Source organism: Balaenoptera musculus, chromosome 4, assembly GCF_009873245.2.
Source record: "Balaenoptera musculus isolate JJ_BM4_2016_0621 chromosome 4, mBalMus1.pri.v3, whole genome shotgun sequence".
Taxonomy (NCBI): Eukaryota; Metazoa; Chordata; class Mammalia; order Artiodactyla; family Balaenopteridae; genus Balaenoptera; species Balaenoptera musculus.
Genome location: NC_045788.1, coordinates 98,997,632 through 99,019,590, shown reverse-complemented (window position 1 = coordinate 99,019,590; position 21,959 = coordinate 98,997,632). Strand labels below are relative to the sequence as shown.

Sequence of the window (21,959 nt, the reverse complement as noted above, 5' to 3'; positions counted from 1 at the left end):
TTGAGAATCCACCTGCCAATGCAGGGGACACGGGTTCGAGCCCTGGTCTGGGAAGATCCCACATGCCGCGGAGCAACTGGGCCCGTGAGCCACAATTACTGAGCCTGCGCGTCTGGAGCCTGTGCTCCGCAACAAGAGGGGCCGCGATAGTGAGAGGCCCGTGCGCCGCGATGAAGAGTGGCCCCCACTTGCCGCAACTAGAGAAAGCCCTCGCACAGAAACGAAGACACAACACAGCCATAAATAAATAAATAAATAAATAAAATAATAAAAAAAACCTAATTAAATGGGAAACAACAGTAAGATATAATTTAATTTGCAAATAAAATGCCATGACTTTGTGTAAACTTTAGTGACTGTCCTTGTCACATATTTTCTCAGTACAGTGATCAAGTGTGAGTATGTCAGAAGGAAACAAGACTCTGGTGACTGAGTTTGTTCTTACAGGACTCACAGAGTGACCATGGCTGCAGGTCCTCCTCTTCATTGTGTTCTTGGTCATCTACCTCACCACCATGCTGGGCAACCTTGGACTGATGGCTCTTATTTGGAAGGATGCCCACCTTCACACACCCATGTACTTCTTCCTTGGTGGTTTAGCCTTTGCAGATGCTTGCACTTCAACCTCTGTAACACCCAGGATGCTGGTCAATTTCTTAGACAAGACTGCCATGATATCCCTAGCTGAGTGTATCACCTAATTTTATTTTTTTGCTTCCAGTGTAACTACAGAATGTTTCCTCCTGGTAGCAATGGCCTATGACCGCTATGTATCCATATGTAACCCCTTGCTTTATCCAGTGGTGATGTCCAACAGACTCTGCACTCATTTAAAAAGTATTTCATATGCAATTGGTTTTCTGCATCCCCTGATTCATGTGAGTTTATTATTAAGATTAACTTTCTGTGGGTCTAAGATAATACATTATTTCTATTGTGAAATTTTACAACTGTTCAAAATTTCATGCAATGACCCACCCATTAAGGCACTAATGATAACTATTTTTGCAGCTTTTATACAAATATCCACTTTAATGACCATGATAATCTCTTATACTTGTGTGCTCTTTGATGTTCTGAAAAAAAAGTCTGAAAAGGGCAGAAGCAAAGCCTTCTCCATGTGCAGTGCCCATCTGCTCTCTGTCTCATTGTACTACGGCACGCTCATCTTCAGGTATGTGTGCCCTGCATCGGGCCTAGCTGAAGATCAGGACAAAATGTATTCCCTATTTTATACGATTATAATTCCCCTGCTAAACCCATTTATTTACAGCTTGAGAAATAAAGAGGTTATAGTTGCCTTGAGAAGAATTTCAAAGAAGTAAACAGTTCCCAAGGGAAATTTCAAGTTGTTTCCCTTTTCACTCTTTGCATAAACAAGTCCTCAAAATCTTTCAGATTAGCCATAGTTCTGGCCTTTCATAAGAGCGGTGGTCACTGAGCACTTGGTGAAGGAACACAGCTTCACACAATGTTTACTTGGATGCGGGTCCAGTCAAAGTTACCACTTCAGTTGAAATGACCCACATCATCCACAACTGATTTATTTAAAAATGTTGTAATTCCTTTTTATCTGAACGTTTAGACTTTGAAAATTTGCTATCTTCAGCGGACTTCTCCCCCAAACTTCATTAATTTCATTTAATAACTGACAGTAACTAAGGCTGGTGTATAAGTGTGAGTTTTAGTTCACAACTGATTCTAACTCACTGAGCTAGACCTGCATGTTAAGAAGGGTCTGTGATAAAAACTTAGATTCTTGGCAGAAAAGTGTTTCTGAAATAAAAGTGAGGATAATGAAGAAAATTGAAGAGTTTAAAAAAATTGGTGCATCTCAACAACAACTAAAAAAAAGAGGTTGGCTCGAATGAATAATGGAACATCAAGATGTAAAACTTCCCATATCTAGAAGTCCACACACTAACTTTCATATAGGACATCATATGATACAGTAGAACTCAGGAATTTGCAGATTTGGAAATACCTCAGATATAGCCTTCTCAAATATTATAGATTTCCTGTACTCTATTTACATGAGTATTTTGTTTGAAATAGTAATCCTGGTCAAATATTTGCATAGGGATTGCATTGCTAAACTACAAGAGGCAGAAGGCAAGGATGAGAAATTGGTTAAGAGTGCATGGATGTGGGTACAAAATTGAGGTAGTGATCTCTCAAACCTGAGACTAGGTTCTTGAGATCTCAGCTACCAATTTACTTACAATTCAGTGGTAGGACTACATTAATATATATATATCAATTTATTTTAATATAATAGAACTGACACAGATCCCCTTTTTTAAAAAAAATTATTTATTTTATTTATTTATGGCTGTGTTGGGTCCTCGTTGCTGCATGGGCTCTTTCCCGTTGCGGCGAGTGGGGGCCACCTCTTGCTGTGGTGTGCGGCTCCTCACAGCGGTGGCCATTGCGAAGCACGGGCTCTAGGCACGTGGGCTTCAGTAGTTGTGGCTCGCCGGCTCCAGAGCGCAGGCTCAGTAGCTGTGGTGCATGGGCCCAGCTGCTACATGGCATGTGGGATCTTCCCGGACCAGAGCTCGAACCCACGTCCCCTGCATTGGCAGGTGGATTCCTAACCACTGCGCCGCCACCAGGGAAGCCCCAGATCCCCTTTTTTTGCGAAGACTTGATTATGTCCCTTCAAGCATTGTGTTTAGGAAAAAAGAATTCACAGGAAATGAAAATTAAATTCAGATTGTTGAAACAGGAGTGAAATGTTTCTTTCATCGAAGTATTTTAAAAATTATTTTTAGTTTTTTCCCTATAATTCCAACAAATACACCAAAATTCTTATCTAGAATGAAGACATAGTACGTATCATACATTTATTGATTGTTTGACTTATGAATATAAATGAAAAAACTCTATTTGATTGTATGGGTCTACCATTTATTGCTACAGGGCCCCACTGTCTTTTTTTTTTAATTAGGTAGGTAAGGTGTATTCTTTTTAGATATACTATTTATATCCAGGAGATTCTGATTAACTTTACTGTCTTGGTGGCTAACTTAATAATTCAAGATATTTATATTTTATATGTTAGGATTGATTTTTACTATTACATTTTCTTTATTTTTGATTAGGGCCCTATTTCTATATTTTGTCCTTTATGTTCAGTTATAATCTATTAAAATATTGTTATCATTTTGAAAAAAAATTTATTCCCATGTGTACATGTCTCAACACATACTTGTTTTTAGTTTGAGTGTATCGCACTACATAATGTTTCTAATTTCTTCAGTGATATTTTATGACTTGCTGCAGCTGATTATTAAAATTTTAACCATTTAGTGCATGTAATGCTAACAAATATTTTGTATTAACCTAACCACAGCACAATTATAATATGCAGCAAAATTAATAACATTTGCTTAGTATGTAATATCCATACGTGTTCAGTATTTCCAATATATCTCAAAAATTTTGCTGTGTCTTTGCTTGAATCAGGATTTAAACAAAGTATAGTCATGGCATTTTGATGATGGTTTTAAAGTCTCTTTTAATCTAAAAAGTTTTTCTCTTCCTCTTTTTTTCATGTCATTTATTTTTTGAAGAAATTGGTTCATCTGTCCTACAGAATTCTTCACATTCCACATCTGGCTGAAAGTATCTTTGTGATGAAAATAATGTATTCCTTGTAATGGCAGATAGATCTAGAAGCTTGATTATATTCAGAATATTTTTATTTTAGTTCACTTGCTGTGGACTTACTACTGTGTTCCATTAAGAAGGACAAGATTCTGATTATACTGTTTCACAGTTATCCATTTCATCAAGGTTTTCAAATTTATTTGTCTAGAATTGGACAATGACACTCATAATGGTTTCAAAATAAATTGGGTTTAGAAAGTTATTTCCCTCTTTTTATTTTCTTGGGGGTTTTCTCAGTTAAAAAAAATTAGGTTAGCTAGTAATTTTTCTATTTGTAGGTATTGTAAAAGAACCAGCTTATAATTTTTTTATAACGTCTAACTTTGCTATTATCTAATTCATTACTTTCTCTTATTTTAAAATGTTTTCCATCTGCTTTGCTTCCTTGTAGTATTTTGTTTTTCTTCCAGCTTTTATATTTAGAGTTGAATTCATTTATTTTCAGTTTTCATTTATTATTGATACTGTGTATATTCATAGTTTATGATATTATGGTTAGTCTTCTGAATTGAATTTAGTTGTTGAGTGTTTCAAATTTTTTTGGCTTTCTGCCTCTCACTGTTCATGTGGGATTTCTATTTATGTTAATTCATGTTAATATTCTGTAGGTCTAACAGAACCTAAGACCTTACAATCTACAGGACTGTCATCTTTTCTCTATTATTTGTTTTTGTGAATGCCATCTTCATGTACATCTACCTATGCCCATCCATCCTATGGGGTCAGGCCATGTGAACATGGTTTTATATCACCATGAATGCTATGTTCAGTTAAGATTATCTGAGACTAGTTTAGTGTGTGTCATCTCATCTGAGTGGGGATTAGGGGCAGGAAGACTGCCTTGCTGGAGCTGTGTGGTCTTCTCCAAGATAGTTGTGGGCAAGAGAATTACTCTGCTTTTGGAAGAAGAGGAGAAATTCATTTTGTGCAGCCACAAGAAAAGCAGTTTTTTCAGATGCTAATGGCCAGTCACCATCATCTGAAGAAGGTGAATTTGGCAAATGACATGCAGGTTCTCCAAGATAGAGTAATTGCAGAAAATCTTCAAAAGACAGTTTAGAAGATCAACCAGGCTGACAGAGTAGAAAGACTCTGAGCTCACCTCTTCTCATGAGCACACCAAAATCACAACCATTGATAAGAAAGACTGACCTACCAGAAAAGATCTTCTAAAACTAATGACATGAAGAAGGAACCACAATGAGACAGTTAGGAGGGGCAGACCTACAATATAGTCAAGTCCCATACCCCCACAGGAGTGAGACTTCTGAGTCCCATGTTGGGCTCCCCAGCCCAGGGGTCATGCACTGGGAAGATGAGCCTCCAAAGCATTTGGCTTTGAAGGCCAATGGGGCTTAATTGCAGGAGCTCCACATGATTGAGGGAAATAGAGACTCCATTCTTTACTTTTTTTTTTTTTATGTCTTATAGAGCTGGTTATTTATTTAGTCCAGGGCTCAATCAAGGTTTACACATTACATTGTTTTTTTTTTGAACATCTTTATTGGAGTATAATTGTCTTACAATGTTGTGTTAGTTTCTGCTGCATAACAAAGTGAATCACATATATGTATACATATATCCCCATATTCCCTCCTTCTTGCATCTCCCTCCAACAGTCCCTATCCCACCCCTCTAGATGGATACAAAGCACCGAGATGATCTGCCTGTGCTATGTGGCTGCTTCCCACTAGCTATCTATTTTACATATGGTAGTGTATATATGCCCATGCCACTCTCTCACTTCATACCAGCTTACACTTCCCCCTCCCCATGTCCTCAAGTCCATTCTCTATGTCTGCGTCATTATTCCACTCCTGCCACTAGGTTCATCATAACCATTTTTTTTTAGGTTCCATATATATGTGTTAGCAAATGGTATTTGTCTTTTTTTTCCGACTTACTTCACTCTGTATGACAGACTCTAGGTCCATCCACCTCACTACAAATATCTCAATTTCGTTTCTTTTTATGCTGAGTAATATTCCATTGTATATATGTGCCACATCTTCTTTATCAGTTCATCTGTCGATGGACACTTAGATTGTATCCATGTCCTGGCTATTGTAAATAGAGCTGCAATGAACATTGTAGTACATGACTCTTTTGGAATTATGGTTTTCTCAAGGTATATGCCCAGTAGTGGGATTGCTGGGTCGTATGGTAGTTCTATTTGCAGTTTTTTTTTTGTTTTGTTTTGTTTTTTTTTTAACATCTTTATTGAAGTATAATTGCCTTACAATGGTGTGTTAGCTTCTGCTTTATAACAAAGTTAATCAGTTATACACATACAATATGTTCCCATATCTCTTCCCTCTTGCATCTCCCTCCCTCCCACCCTCCCCATCCTACCCCTCTAGGTGGTCACAAAGCACCGAGCTGATCTCCCTGTGCTATGCGGCTGCTTCCCACTAGCTATCTATTTTACATTTGGTAGTGTATATATGTCCATGACACTCTCTCACCCTGTCACATCTCACCCCACCCCCTCCCCATATCCTCAAGTCCATTCTCTAGTAGGTCTGTGTCTTTATTCCCGTCTTGCCACTAGGTTCTTCATGGCCTTTTTTTTTTTTTCCTTAGATTCCATATATATGTGTTAGCATACTGTATTTGTTTTCCTCTTTCTGACTTACTTCACTCTGTATGACAGACTCTAACTCCATCCACCTCATTACAAATACCTCCATTTCATTTCTTTTTATGGCTGAGTAATATTCCATTGTATATATGTGCCACATCTTCTTTATCCATTCATCTGTCGATGGACATTTAGGTTGCTTCCATGTCCTGGCTATTGTAAATAGAGCTGCAATGAACATTTTGGTACATGACTCTTTTTGAACTATGGTTTTCTCAGGGTATATGCCCAGTAGTGGGATTGCTGGGTCGTATGGTAGTTCTATTTGTAGTTTTTTAAGGAACCTCCATACTGTTCTCCATAGTGGCTGTATCAATTTACATTCCCACCAACAGTGCAAGAGTGTTCCCTTTCCTCCACACCCTCTCCAGCATTTATTGTTTCTAGATTTTTTGATGATGGCCATTCTGACCGGTGTGAGATGATATCTCATTGTAGTTTTGATTTGCATTTCTCTAATGATTAATGATGTTGAGCATTCTTTCATGTGTCTGTAGGCCATCTGTATATCTTCTTTGGAGAAATGTCTATTTAGGTCTTCTGCCCTTTTTTGGATTGGGTTGTTCGTTTTTTTGTTATTGAGCTGCATGAGCTGCTTGTAAATCTTGGAGATTAATCCTTTGTCAGTTGCTTCATTTGCAAATATTTTCTCCCATTCTGATGGTTGTCTTTTGGTCTTGTTTATGGTTTCCTTTGCTGTGCAAAAGCTTTTAAGTTTCATTAGGTCCCATTTGTTTATTTGTGTTCTTATTTCCATTTCTCTGGGAGCTGGGTCAAAAAGAATCTTGCTGTGATGTATGTCATAGAGTGTTCTGCCTATGTTTTCCTCTAAGAGTTTGATAGTGTCTGCCCTTACACTTAGGTCTTTAATCCATCTTGAGTTTATTTTTGTGCATGGTGTCAGGGAGTGTTCTAATTTCATACTTTTACATGTATCTGTCCAATTTTCCCAGCACCACTTATTGAAGAGGCAGTCTTTTCTCCACTGTATATGCTTGCCTCCTTTATCAAAGATAAGGTGACCATATGTGTGTGGGTTTATCTCTGGGCTTTCTATCCTGTTCCATTGATCAATATTTCTGTTTTTGTGCCAGTACCAAACTGTCTTGATTACTGTAGCTTTGTAATATAGTCTGAAGTCAGGGAGCCCGAATCCCCCAGCTCCATTTTTCGTTCTCAAGATTGCTTTGGCTATTCGGGGTCTTTTGTGTTTCCATACAAATTGTGAAATTTTTTGTTCTAGTTCTGTGAAAAATGCCAGTGGTAGTTTGATAGGGATTGCATTGAAGCTGTAGATTGCTTTGGGTAGTAGAGTCATTTGCACAATGTTGATTCTTCCAATCCAGGAACATGGTATATCTTTCCATCTATTTGTATCATCTTTAATTTCTTTCATCAGTGTCTTATAATTTTCTGCATACAGGTCTTTTGTCTCCTTAGGTAGGTTTATTCCTAGATATTTTATTCTTTTTGTTGCAATGGTAAACGGGAGTGTTTTCTTAATTTCACTTTCAGATTTTTCGTCATTAGTGTATAGAAATGCAAGAGATTTCTGTGCATTAATTTTGTATCCTGCTACTTTACCAAATTCATTGATTAGCTCTAGTAGTTTTCTGGTAGCATCTTTAGGATTCTCTATGTATAGTATCATGTCATCTGCAAACAGTGACAGCTTTACTTCTTCTTTTCCAATTTGGATTCCTTTTATTTCTTTGTCTTCTCTGATTGCTGTGGCTAACACTTCCAAAACTATGTTGAATAATAGTGGTGAGAGTGGGCAACCTTGTCTTGTTCCTGATCTTAGTGGAAATGGTTTCAGTTTTTCACCATTGAGGACGATGTTGGCTGTGGGTTTGTCATATATGGCCTTTATTATGTTGAGGAAAGTTCCCTCTATGCCTACTTTCTGCAGGGCTTTTATCATAAATGGGTGTTGAATTTTGTCAAAAGCTTTCTCTGCATCTATTGAGATGATCATATGGTTTTTCTCCTTCAATTTGTTAATATGGTGTATCACATTGATTGATTTATGTATATTGAAGAATCCTTGCATTCCTGGGATAAACCCCACTTGATCATGGTGTATGATCCTTTTAATGTGCTGTTGGATTCTGTTTGCGAGTATTTTGTTGAGGATTTTTGCATCTATGTTCATCAGTGATATTGGCCTGTAGTTTTCTTTCTTTGTGACATCTTTGTCTGGTTTTGGTATCAGGGTGATGGTGGCCTTGTAGAATGAGTTTGGGAGTGTTCCTCCCTCTGCAATATTTTGGAAGAGTTTGAGAAGGATAGGTGTTAGCTCTTCTCTAAATGTTTGATAGAATTCACCTGTGAAGCCATCTGGTCCTGGGCTTTTGTTTGTTGGAAGGTTTTTAATCACAGTTTCAATTTCAGTGCTTGTGATTGGTCTGTTCATATTTTCTATTTCTTCCTGGTTCAGTCTCGGCAGTTTGTGCATTTCTAAGAATCTGTCCATTTCTTCCAGGGTGTCCATTTTATTGGCATAGAGTTGCTTGTAGTAATCTCTCATGATCTTTTGTATTTCTGCAGTGTCAGTGGTTACTTCTCCTTTTTCATTTCTAATTCTATTGATTTGAGTCTTCTCCCTTTTTCTCTTGATGAGTCTGGCTAATGGTTTATCAATTTTGTTTATCTTCTCAAAGAACCAGCTTTTAGTTTTATTGATCTTTGCTATTGTTTCCTTCATTTCTTTTTCATTTATTTCTGACCTGATCTTTATGATTTCTTTCCTTCTGCTAGCTTTGGGGTTTTTTTGTTCTTCTTTCTCTAATTGCTTTAGGTGCAAGGTTAGGTTGTTTATTCGAGATGTTTCCTGTTTCTTGAGGTAGGCTTGTATTGCTATAAACTTCCCTCTTAGCACTGCTTTTGCTGCGTCCCATAGGTTTTGGGTCGTCGTATCTCCATTGTCATTTGTTTCTAGGTATTTTTTGATTTCCCCTTTGATTTCTTCAGTGATCACTTCGTTATTAAGTAGTGTATTGTGTAGCCTCCATGTGCTTGTATTTTTTACACATCTTTTCCTGTAATTGATATCTAGTCTCATAGCGTTGTGGTCGGAAAAGATACTTGATACGATTTCAATTTTCTTAAATTTACCAAGGCTTGATTTGTGACCCAAGATATGATCTATCCTGGAGAATGTTCCATGAGCACTGGAGAAGAAAGTGTATTCTGTTGTTTTTGGATGGAATGTCCTATAAATATCAATTAAGTCCATCTTGTTTAATGTGTCATTTAAAGCTTGTGTTTCTTTATTTATTTTCATTTTGGATGATCTGTCCATTGGTGAATATGGGGTGTTAACGTCCCCTACTATGATTGTGTTACTGTTGATTTCCCCTTTTATGGCTGTTAGCATATGCCTTATGTATTGAGGTGCTCCTATGTTGGGTGCATTAACATTTACCATTGTTATATCTTCTTTTTGGATTGATCCCTTGATCATTATGTAGTGTCCTTCTTTGTCTCTTGTAATAGTCTTTATTTTAAAGTCTATTTTGTCTGATATGAGAATAGCTACTCCAGCTTTTGATTTACATTTGCATGGAATATCTTTTTCCATCCTCTCACTTTCAGTCTGTATGTGTCCCTAGGTCTGAAGTGGGTCTCTTGTAGACAGCATATATACGGGTCTTGTTTTTGTATCCATTCAGCCAGTGTATGTCTTTTGGTTGGAGCATTTAATCCATTTACATTTAAGGTAATTATCAATATGTATGTTCCTATTACCATTTTCTTAATTGTTTTGGGTTTGTTTTTGTAGGTCTTTTCCTTCTCTTGTGTTTCCTGCCTGGAGAAGTTCCTTTAGCATTTGTTGTAAAGCTGGTTTGGTGGTGCTGAATTCTCTTAACTTTTGCTTGTCTGTAAAAGTTTTAATTTCTCCTTCGAATCTGAATGAGATTCTTGCTTGGTAGAGTAATCTTGGTTGTAGGTTTTTCCCTTTCATCATTTTAAATATTTCCTGCTACTCCCTTCTGGCTTGCAGTTTCTGCTAAAAGATCAGCTGAAAAACTTATGGGGATTCCCTTGTATGGTATTTGTTGCTTTACCCTTGCTGCTTTTAATGTCTTTTCTTTGTATTTAATTTTTGATATTTTCATTAATATGTGTCTTGGCATGTTTCTCCTTGGATTTATCCTGTATGGGACTCTCTGTGTTTCCTGGATTTGATTGACTATTTTCTTTCCCATATTAGGGAAGTTTGCAGCTATAATCTCTTCAAATATTTTCTCAGTCCCTTTCTTTTTCTCTTCTTCTTCTGGGACCCCTTATAATTGGTATGTTGTTGCATTTAATTTGTCTCAGATGTCTCTGAGACGTCCTCAATTCTTTTCATTCTTTTTTCTTTATTCTGTTCTGTGGTAGTTACTTCCACTATTTTATCTTCCCGGTCACTTATCCATTCTTCTGCCTCAGTTATTCTGCTATCGACTCCTTCTAGAGAATTTTTTATTTCATTTATTGCATTGTTCATCATTGTTTGTTTGCTGTTTAGTTCTTCTAGGTCCTTGTTAAACTTTTCTTGTGTTTTCTCCATTCTATTTCCAAGATTTTGGATCATCTTTACTATCATTACTCTGAATTCTTTTTCAGGTAGACTACCTATTTCTTCTTCATTTGTTTGGTGTGGTGGATTTTTACTTTGCTCCTTCATCTGCTGTGTATTTCTCTGTCTTCTCATTTTTCTTAATTTACTCTGTTTGGGGTCTCCTTTTTGCAGGCTGCAGGTTTGTAGTTCCCGTTGTTTTTGGTGTCTGCCCCCATTGGGTAATGTTGGTTCAGTGGCTTGTGTAGGCTTCCTGGTGGGGGGGACTAGTGCCTGTTTTCTTGTGGATAAGTCTGGATCTTGTCTTTCTGGTGGGCATGACCGCGTCCGGTGGTATGTTTTGGGGTATCTGTGAACTTATTTTGATTTCAGGCAGCCTCTCTGCTAATGGGTGGGGTTGTGTTGCTGTCTTGCTAATTTTTTGGCATGGGGTGTATAGCACTGGAGCTTGCTGGTCATTGAGTGGAGCTGGTTCCTAGATTTGAGATGGAGATCTCTGGGAGAGCTTTTGCCGACTGATATTATGTGGGGCCGGGAGGTCTCTGGTGGTCCAATGTCCTGAACTCGGCTCTCCCACCTCAGAGGCTCAGACCTGACACCTGGCCAGAGCACCAAGACCCTTACATGTAAATAGGTTAAATTCTCCAATCCAGAGTCACAGTGTGGCTGGCCTCCTGTGCTCTGCTCGGTCCTCCAGCTGGGCATTGTCCTCTGGGCCTGGTTGATATGGAGAGCCTGCTTTGGATCCAGGTCCAGCTGTGTTCCCTAGCATCTAGAAGAAGCAGCCATTACCCCCATCCTCCTCTATCCCCGTTGCAACACATCAGGATCCTCGAGACTCCATTCTCGAAAGGCACACATAAAATCTTACAGGCTCTGGGATGCAGGGCAAATGCAGTAATGAATGGAGCCTGGGTGAGACCTATCTGCTGGTTTTGGAGAATTTCCCAGAGAGGCAGGGGATGGTGGTAGTGCACCCTGGGGATATAGAGCATTCTTGGGAGTTCCTTCTACCATGTGGACAATGGTGCTGCTGGGCACCATTGCAGAATCCTCCCACTAGTTCATTAGTACCAAGACCTGGACCCAACCAACCGCCTATAGGCACCAGTGGTGGGATGTCTCAGGCCAACCAACTTACTGGGTGAGGACAAGGCCCACTCATTAGCTGACAGGCTTCCTGTGTCCATAACCCCTCTAGATACATCTCTAGACACAGCCCTGACCACAAGAGGGCCAAGACCCAGCTCCACCTATCAGGGGGCAGGCACCAGCCTGATCCTCCAGGAAACCTGCACTAGCCTCTAGACCAGCCTCACCCACCAGGGGGCAAACACCAGATGAAAGAAAACCACAATCCTGCAACCTTTTGACCCAGCCCACCTGCAGCAGGCCAGACCATACTCTGGGACCAGCTGGTTCCTGTACCTGTCCTATAGCAGGCCAACACAAGCTTCAAGACACCTTGGACCTTATACCCAACTGTGTCAGGAACTGTTCCTCCCTCCAACCCCAATTGATCTGACACCAGCTCTGGGATCTCTGGGCCCTGCAGCAAGACTCTGGTACCCAAGTCTGCCTGCCAGTAGTCCAGCATTAACCCCAGGACCTGGCTTCACCCAGCAATGGGGGACAATAGCCCTGAGTCTTCTGAACCCTGACTCTGCCCACCAGTGAGCTAGCATTAGCCCCGGGGCCCCCTGGGGTTCTGCAGTCAGCTGCCTCATGATCAGTCCCCGCTAACCAGCAGCTATCAGAGGCCACACAAAGCAGGGCCTGGCAATCAACCAGGTTAGAGGCCAACCAAGGCTATCAGACCACTCACATAGTTAGCCTGTCACAACAGAAGGACCCATGCAGCCATCTTAGGGGGAAATCCTAGAGCAGATAGCTTGGATGATGAGAGAGGAGTCTACTACTGGGATGCATAATACATCTTCTACAGTAGGCGACTTCTCCAAAGTCAAGAAATGTAACTAACTACCCACACACATAAAAATACAAATAGCATTGTCTAAATACTTAGACAAAATCAGGTGGCAGAGGAACATGTTCCAGACACAGGAACAAGATAAAACCCCAGAAGAACTAAGTGAAGTGGAGATAGACAATCTACCCAAGAAAGAGTTCAGGGTAATGATTGTAAAGATGATGAAAGTACTTGGGAGAAGAATGGATACACAGAGTGAGAAGTTAGAAGTTTTTAACAAATAAATGGAAAATATAAAGAACAACCAAAGAGAGATGAAGAATACAATAACTAAAACGAAAAATACACTAGAAGGAATCAATAATAGAGAAAATGATACAGAGAAATGGATCAGTGAGCTAGAAGACAGAGTAGTGGAAATCAGTGACACTGAACAGGAAAAAAAAGAATGAAGAGAAACAAGGCAGTTTAAGAGAACTCTGGGACAACACCAAGCACAGAAATATTCATCTTATAGTGGTCCCAGAAGGTGAAGAGCAAGAGAACGGGGCTCAGAACATATTTGAAAACATAATAGCTGAAAACTTCTCTAACCCAGGAAAGGAAACAGTCACCCAAGTTCAGGAAGCACAGAGTCCCCAACAGTATGAACCCAAAGAGAAACACACCAAGACACACATTGTAATTAAAATTACAAAAATTAAAGATAAATAGAGAATATTAAAAGCATCAATAAAAGCAGCAACAAATAACATAACATACAAAGGAACGTCCATAAGACTATCACCTGATTTTTTAGCAGAAACTCTGCAGGCCAGAAGGTCCTGCAATATATTTCAAGTGGTGAAAGGGAAAACCTAGAACCAAGAATACTCTACCCAGCAAGGCTCCCATGCAGATTTGATGGAGAGATCAAAAGTTTTACAGACAAGCAAAAGGTAAATGAATTCAGCACCACTAAACTAGCTTTACAACAAGTGTTAAAGAAACTTCTCTAGGTGAAAAAGAAAAGGCCACAACTAGAAACAAGAAAATTACCAAATGAAAAGCTCACCAGTAAAGGCAAACATACAGTAAAGGTAGGAAGTCATCCACATACAAAGGTAGTAGGGAGGTTAAAAGATAAAAATAGTAAAATTATCTATATTCACAATAAGCAGTTAAGGGATACACAAAACAATTAGATATAAAATACGATATCAAAAATAGTAATCATGAGGGGAGAAGAATACAAATGTAAGGTTTAAAAAATGCATTTGAAATTAAGAGATCAGCAACTTAAAATAATCATATATATATGATTATATTTAATATCATACATATATATAATCATATATATGTGTATATATATAGAGAGAGAAACTGCTATATAAAAACCTCATGGTAACCACAAATCAAAAATCTACAATAGCTATGCACACAAAAAAGAAAAAGGAATCCAAACGTGCTACTAAAGATAGTCATTAAATAATAATAGACGGGAACAAGAGAAAAAGAAAGGGGGGAAAAAAGGCCTAAAAAAAACCACCCCAAAACAAGGAACAAAATTGCAATAAGAACATACATATTGATAATTACCTTAAATGTAAATGGACTAAATGTTCCAACCAAAGACACAGAGTGGCTTAATGGATATAAAAACAAGACCCATATACATGCTGCCTACAAGAGAACTCACTTCTGATCTAGAGACACACAGAGACTGAAAGTAAGAGGATAGAAAAAGGTATCCTATGCAAACGGAAGTCAAAAGAAAGCCAGAGTATCAATACTTATATCAGAAAAAATAGAATTTAAAATAAAGACTGTTACAAGAACAAAGAAGGACACTATATAATGATCAAGGAATCAATCCAAGAAGATATAACAATCATAAATATATATGCATCTAACAAAGGAGCACCTAAATATATAAAGCAAATATTAACATACATGAAAGGAGAAATAGAGAGTAACACAATAATAGTAGAGGACTTTAATATCCCACTTATATCAATGGACAGATCATCTAGACAAAAAAATCAATAAGGGCACACTGGCATTAAATGACACATTAGACCTGATGGACTTAATTGATATATATATATATATATATGTAAAGAGAGAGAGAGGAGAGAGAGCATTCCATCCCAAAGCAGCAGAATATACGTTCTTTTCAAGAGCACATGGAACATTCTCCAAGATAGATCACATGCTAGGCCACAAAACAAGCCTTGGTAAATTTAAGAAAATTGAAATTAGACCAAGCCACTTTTCAGACCACAATGCTATGAGACTAGAAATCAATAACAAGAATAAAAACTGCAAAAACCAGAAACATGTGGAGGCTAAACAATATAATATTAAACAACCAATGTATCAATGAAGAAACCAAAGAAGATTAAAAAATACCTAGAGACAAACAAAAATGAAAACATAATGATCCAAAACCTATGGGACACCGCAAAAGCAGTTCTAGAGGGAAGTTGAGAGTGATACAAGCTTATCTCAGAAAACAAGACAAATCTCAAATTAACAATATAACCATACACCTAAAGGAACTAGAGAAAGAAGAACAAACAAAACCCAAAGTTAAAAGAAGGAAAGAAATCATAAAGTTCAGAGCAGAAATGAAAGAAATAGAGACTAAAATAATAATTTAAAAAAGATCAATGAAACTAAAACCTGGTTCTTTGAAAAGATAAACAAAATTGAAAAACCTTTAGCCAGACTCATCAAGAAAAAAAGGGACAGGGCACAAATCAATAAAATCAGATTTGAAAAAGAAGTTACAAACCTGAGAAAGGTTAAAAAAAAAAAAAGAAGTTACAATGGACACCACAGAAATACAAAGGATCATAAGAGACTACTATGGATAACTATACGACAATAAAATGGACAACCTAGAAGAAATGGACAAACTCTTAGAAAGGTTCAATCTCCCAAGACTGAACCAGGAAGAAACACAGAATATGAACAGACCAATTACCAATAATGAAATTGTATCAGTAATTAAAAAACTCCCAGCAAATAAAGGGATAAGTTCATAATTCTTTGTCATTTTCAGACTTGAAAACTTCCATGGACTGTGTACATTACTGAAGACAACATAGTGCCAATGGTTGACCCTTTCAGAGTTCTACCTGGGTTCATGAGCTCTGTCAGACTCACTCAAAGAATGTGTGTTCCTCCCATCACAGGGGCAGCATGTCAGGCAGAAATCTAATGGGTATCCAGAGATATTTAGGTACCTTTCAAGGAGAACTCTTTTCATTCTTATGATAAGATTAGAAAAATAAAGGGATAGACTCTGAATTTTGTTTCTCAGCAATACCACATACAGAAGTCACAAATAAAATTATGATTTTTAACTTCAACTCCTAGATTGATTTTATTATCAAAGAAATGTCAGGATCATTCACCTAAAAAAATCTATGAACTACACTGAACAAAAACTTTGTATAGGAGAGTATTGGATATGTTTTTGGATGAGGAAAGGGATGTATGGACTAAGGATTTTGATTTTTCTTTTAAGAGCCATTGGAAGTTATTTAAGGGTTAAGGTGGAGCTGTAGCCATGGGTGTGAGAACAGTGGTGATCTCAGCAGTTTGGCTTTTTATAAAAATGATGTTAGCCCAAATGTAGGGAATGGTATAGGATAAAATGTTAGAAAATACACATAGAATATTAAAAGGTTATGTCAGTATTCCAGGTAGGAGATCGTTTTCCTGAACTTGGAGAGAAGTGGATGGTTTCAAGAGACATTGAAGAGATACAAGCTGTGGATTTGATAATGATTTTTTTAAAAAAATTAATTAATTAATTATTTATTTATGGCTGTGTTGGGTCTTCGTTTCTGTGCGAGGGCTTTCTCTAGTTGCGGCAAGTGGGGGCCACTCTTCATCGCGGTGCGCGGGCCTCTCACTATCGCAGCCTCTCTTGTTGCGGAGCACAGGCTCCAGACGCGCAGGCTCAGTAATTGTGGCTCACGGGCCCAGTTGCTCCGTGGCATGTGGGATCTTCCCAGACCTGGGCTCGAACCCGTGTCCCCTGCATTGGCAGGCAGATTCTCAACCACTGCGCCACCAGGGAAGCCCTGATAATGATTTTGACATGGATTTGAGAGATTACTCTCAGGTTTGTTTCTTTAAAAATGGGTAGGAGATAATGCCATTATTTGAGAATGGGAGGACTGGATGAGGTCCACGTTTAGTGATAGGTTTGGAAAGACTCTAAATTTGGATTTGCACATGTTGAGGTTGATGGGTCTTTAAGATGTTTGAAGAAATTATCAGGTCATTGGAATTGGCAACATCAAGAGTGACAAGTTAGAGGAAATTAATATGTCCTAAAAACTACTCAGAGGCAGTTTTTCAAGTTGCCTGCACAGTAAACTCTAATGACACAAAGTGTGTTTCTAATTGTTACACTTGGGTATATCTGGGGTGATTTGCTCGCTGATTGGTTCATAATGCCCAGTAGAATGACTTTGCCTTCATCCTACAGGGAATCCGTTGATAACTTTCATTGAGGGAATTCCAAGATTCTTTTTACTTTTTCATGAATAGATTTGAAAGAGTACAAATAAAGATGTCCCTGCAACTGAGGCTTCCAAGGAAAAGCTTTGCACAACACTGCTTCATTCTACACCTTCCGCTTTTCTTCCTTTAAGGGTTGTAAGAAGAGATGCAGCCATACATGTGAAAACAGTGCTGGCCTAATCAGTTTGGCAATTGGTAAAGATTACTCTGGCCTTAATGTAGAGTATTGTAGACGGAAATATACATTTTTTTCATTACTTTCTATGAGAAATCATCATCTTTCTTTCAAGAAAACAACCATTTTCTCATTCTCCCCAAGACTTACAGAAACTGAGTGAGGACACCGGGATCTGTCTAATTTTAATTATTTGTAGTTTTTCAATTTGCCTATCTGATAATGAAATATCCAGGTAAGCATTAAAAATCCTGGCAATCCTATGGGATTTTCTCTTTCTCTTCACGACAATTTCATATGCCTGTCATAAATATTAGATGTTTTACTGTTAAGGAAACAAGCATAATAAGATTTCTTTTTAACAGTAAACTTGGAATAATAGAAGACTAAAACAAATGGGAAAATGATAATGACTCAAAAGTTTCAGAGATTATTTCATAATCTATAGAAAATTTTCTTGTCAGATTATGGACAACTAAACGGTGCTGCTCAAACTTCTTTGAGTTATTCATGGATGAGATAAAATCATTAATTCCCAATGGATGAGGATATCAGTCTATCTAGCTAGCTAGCCAGCTAGCTAGCTATCATCTATATCTTAGGGTGAAAGATCCAAAATTCTTAATAGCTCTTGACCTAATTATGAAATCTGGAAATATCTATTATAGGTTGAGAGTTGGCAAGAAAGCTAAATAGGTTTAGTCAGGACAAAATGTCCACTTTGGAAACTAAATGATCTGTACTCACTGTCCATAAGGCCAGTTTTCAGCAGAGACGTATCAGTCAATCTTCTTGCTACTGGTATTGTGTTTCCAGGTTTCCTTGCAGGTATATACTTTAAAAGATATATTCTTTTTTATTTAATTTTATTTTTTTAAAATAAAAGATATATTCTTAAAGCTAATTTTTTTCTTGTTCTAATCTCAGTGAAGATGGAAAATAAAAACTAAGACTTATTTTAAGGTTAAACTAATACAATTTTGGAAAATAGGTAAATTTTTGTATGTATTTTAATCAACAAAAAGTGCATGTATAAAATTGTGTTATTCATTTTATTTTGAGAAATAGCTGAATTTACACACTAAATTATAGGTGGATTTTCCCCTTCTAGGTAATCTAAGAATCTCTATGTTCACCTCCAAATATCTTAGGATCTCTTCTTTTGGATTTACTTTTAGGCAAAATTTACATGTCACAGAAGAAATTCAAATTATTAAAAGATTACATCAAATATTTCATTTGCATCATTGACAAAAATTATAAAGCATTTATTAATATATCCAAAAAGAAATGTACTTAGTTATAAAGACAAACAAAACACTTACTGTACTTGTATACCTAACTTTATTCATTTACAAAATACCTTTTGAGTATTCCAAAAAAAGAGAGAGAAAGAAATCACTCTTAATGGTTGAAGTCAGATATCACTGAAAATATTCAAAAGCATATCCACATAATCCAAAAAATTACTAAACTGAAGATATGCTTTTACAAAAAATGTTACTTGTAATGAATTCCTATTTTTTAATTAAAATTTTTATTGCTACCTACTAAATACAATAATAACATTTTTATTGTTTCTCTTTTTCTCATCTTCACTATTAACAGGCTTATGACTATCAGTAAAAATATCTTTGTACATATATTAATATATATAATTGTATAAATAGGATGATAACATATATTGTGTTTTTATCACAAACACTTTTTGGGGGGGAATGTTTATCTCTCTCCTCCTCTCCTTTATTTTCTCACCTACACGAAGATCATAAATATTAACAACCTGGAGTCTATCGATTCACACAGTCTTTATGTTCAGATGGTTATAAACAAATATATATGTGTGCATGTGTTTGAAGATATACAGAGAGTGAGAATTTTAAGACTTTGTCTGTTTAATGTGATCATCTCATACATAGTTCTCTGTATCTTACTCTTCTTTCTTCCTTATTAATTGTGAAATTTTCCTTCAGTCAACTGGTGGGTCAATAACTCATTTTGAAATGACTGCCATAATATTGATTAATATAATTACACCAGGATTTGTTCAACCATTGCTTCATCCTGATTGGTTTTCATATTATTTCCAGTCTTTTGCCACCATGAACAATGCTGCAGTAGACTTTTCTTCCTATGAAATGATATGCTATTGCTATAGAATGGGTTGCAGACATGGATTGCTGGGTTGACGAGTATGTATATTTTATTTTTAAAAGACTGCCAAATTGTTTTTAAAAAGCTTAATTTATATTCTCACCAGTAAAAAGCTTAATTTATATTCTCACCAGTGGCCCTTTCCAAATTTCATTAAGCAATAAATTTTGCTAATCTGAGGAGTGAAAAGTGATGTCTTACTGCTATTTTATTTGCACATCTTGAGTATTGAGGAAGGAGAGCAACTTTTCCTACATTTTTTGAATATATGTTGACATATTTTTCTGTGACTCGCCCACCCAATTCCATTTTCATTTTTCTATTGAATTATTTGACTTTTCTTATCAATTTGTAATTTTTTTGTATGTGATAGGTACTGATATTTTATCTTAATTTATTATACATATTTCTACCAAAATTTTATTAATCTTTTACCTTATTATAGATTTGATATATACTTGATTTTCATGAACTAGTAGATTAAATATACCTATATATTTCTTTATAATTTATGGGTTTCTTACATTAGTCAAAATTTTTTGTAATATATTTAAATTATATTTATTTTATGACTTTTCTTAGAGTGTTTAATTGTCCATTTTTGTTTTGTTATTTTTTAACTTTTAAGTCCTTTATCTGGCAGCAGATTTAAAACAGGCATAAGAAAGGGAGTCATTCTTACTTTTTTCCTGATAGAGAGGCAAATATAGTCATACTACTGATTGAATAAATCATAATTTTTCTCAATTGAAAAATCACCCATGTAATATATTAAATTCCAATATATACTTGAATCTGCTTTGGAGTCTTTGTTTTGTTTTACTATTATACTTTCGTACTTCCATGCCATATCATATTCTATATCTGTTTTTAATTTGAAGGGAGATGCTGTATTATTTAGAATGTGTGCTATTAGTTTTGATAACTATTCTTTAGCATATTTAAATAGCTAGATTCTATACATATTTTTAAAGATTTTTATATTAGAAGATGATTATTAAATTACAACCAATCTTTCCAAATTACAAAATAAGCTCACTTCTTTTATACAAGTCATGAAATCATTACTATATGTATATATATATATTTTTTCCCCCTAGTTTATGGGACCAGTTTCCCAAATACTTATTGTTTGTAAAGAATATTTACTCAAGGATAAAAGGTAAATGTCCTGATTAAAGGGGATACATAAACAAGGAAGATGTATTTTTTTCAAATAAAATGTGATTATTTTCATGGTCTTTCATTACTGTGTTCTTCACCTACCCTTTTACTGCAGTGATAGACTGAGTGAATATAATGGTGGCAAACAAGACACTGGTGACTGAGTTTGTTCTCACTGGACTCACAGATCTTCCAAGGCTGCAGGTTCCCCTGTTCCTGGTGTTCTTGGTGATCTATCTCACCACGATGGTGGGCAACCTTGGACTGATTTTTCTCATCTGGAAGGACCCCCATCTTCACACACCCATGTACTTATTTCTGGGCAGTTTAGCCTTTGCAGATGCTTGTTCTTCATCCTCTGTGACTCCCAAAATGCTAATGAATTTCTTATCTATGAATCATATGATATCCCTGTTTGAGTGCATCTCCCAATTTTATATTTTTGCTTCCAGTGCAAACACAGAATGTTTCCTCCTGGTGGTGATGGCCTATGACCGCTATGTGGCCATATGCAACCCCTTGCTTTATCCAGTGGCGATGTCCAATATCTTCTGCACTCAATTATTAGGTGTCTCTTATATTATCGGGTTTCTTCATCCCCTGATGCATGTGGGTTTGTTACTTAGATTAACTTTCTGCAAGTCCAATGTAATACATTATTTCTACTGTGAAATTTTACAACTATTTAAGATTTCCTGTACTGATCCTAGAGTTAATATGCTCCTGGTTTTTATATTTTCAGTCTTTATACAGTCTTTCACTTTTATGAGTATCATTATCTCTTACTGCTATGTCTTCTTTGCCATCTGGAAAATGAAGTCTGAAAAGGGCAGGAGCAAAGCCTTCTCCACATGTAGTGCCCACCTGCTCTCTGTTTCCTTGTTCTATGGCACTCTCTTCTTCATGTATGTGCATCCTGGGTCTGGACCAGCTGAAAATCAGGATAAACTATATTCTTTATTTTATACAATCATAATTCCTCTGCTAAATCCTTTTATTTATAGTCTGAGGAACAAAGAGGTTATAGGTGCCTTGAGGAGAATAATGAATAAATAAACAGTTCTTAAGGCAAAATTCAAACTTGTTCTTTTCAAACTTTGCAAAATACAAGGGGTCTGTAGTTATGCAAATTAGC

General features: G+C 36.7%; 2 protein-coding genes across 2 annotated transcripts; both read left to right on the top strand.

Annotated features, from left to right (window-relative positions):
- The first annotated feature begins 401 nt into the window (after nt 1-401).
- LOC118894711 (olfactory receptor 5AC2-like) lies at nt 402-1,325 on the top strand. Its single transcript, XM_036851176.1, is given in 1 exon segment — nt 402-1,325. A coding segment is annotated over 1 exon segment (924 nt).
- Nucleotides 1,326-20,956: 19,631 nt separating this feature from the next.
- LOC118894715 (olfactory receptor 5AC1-like) lies at nt 20,957-21,880 on the top strand. Its single transcript, XM_036851181.1, has one exon. It carries the CDS (start codon nt 20,960-20,962, stop codon nt 21,878-21,880), a length of 921 nt encoding a protein of 306 aa, XP_036707076.1. The 5' UTR covers nt 20,957-20,959.
- The last annotated feature ends 79 nt before the right edge of the window (nt 21,881-21,959 follow it).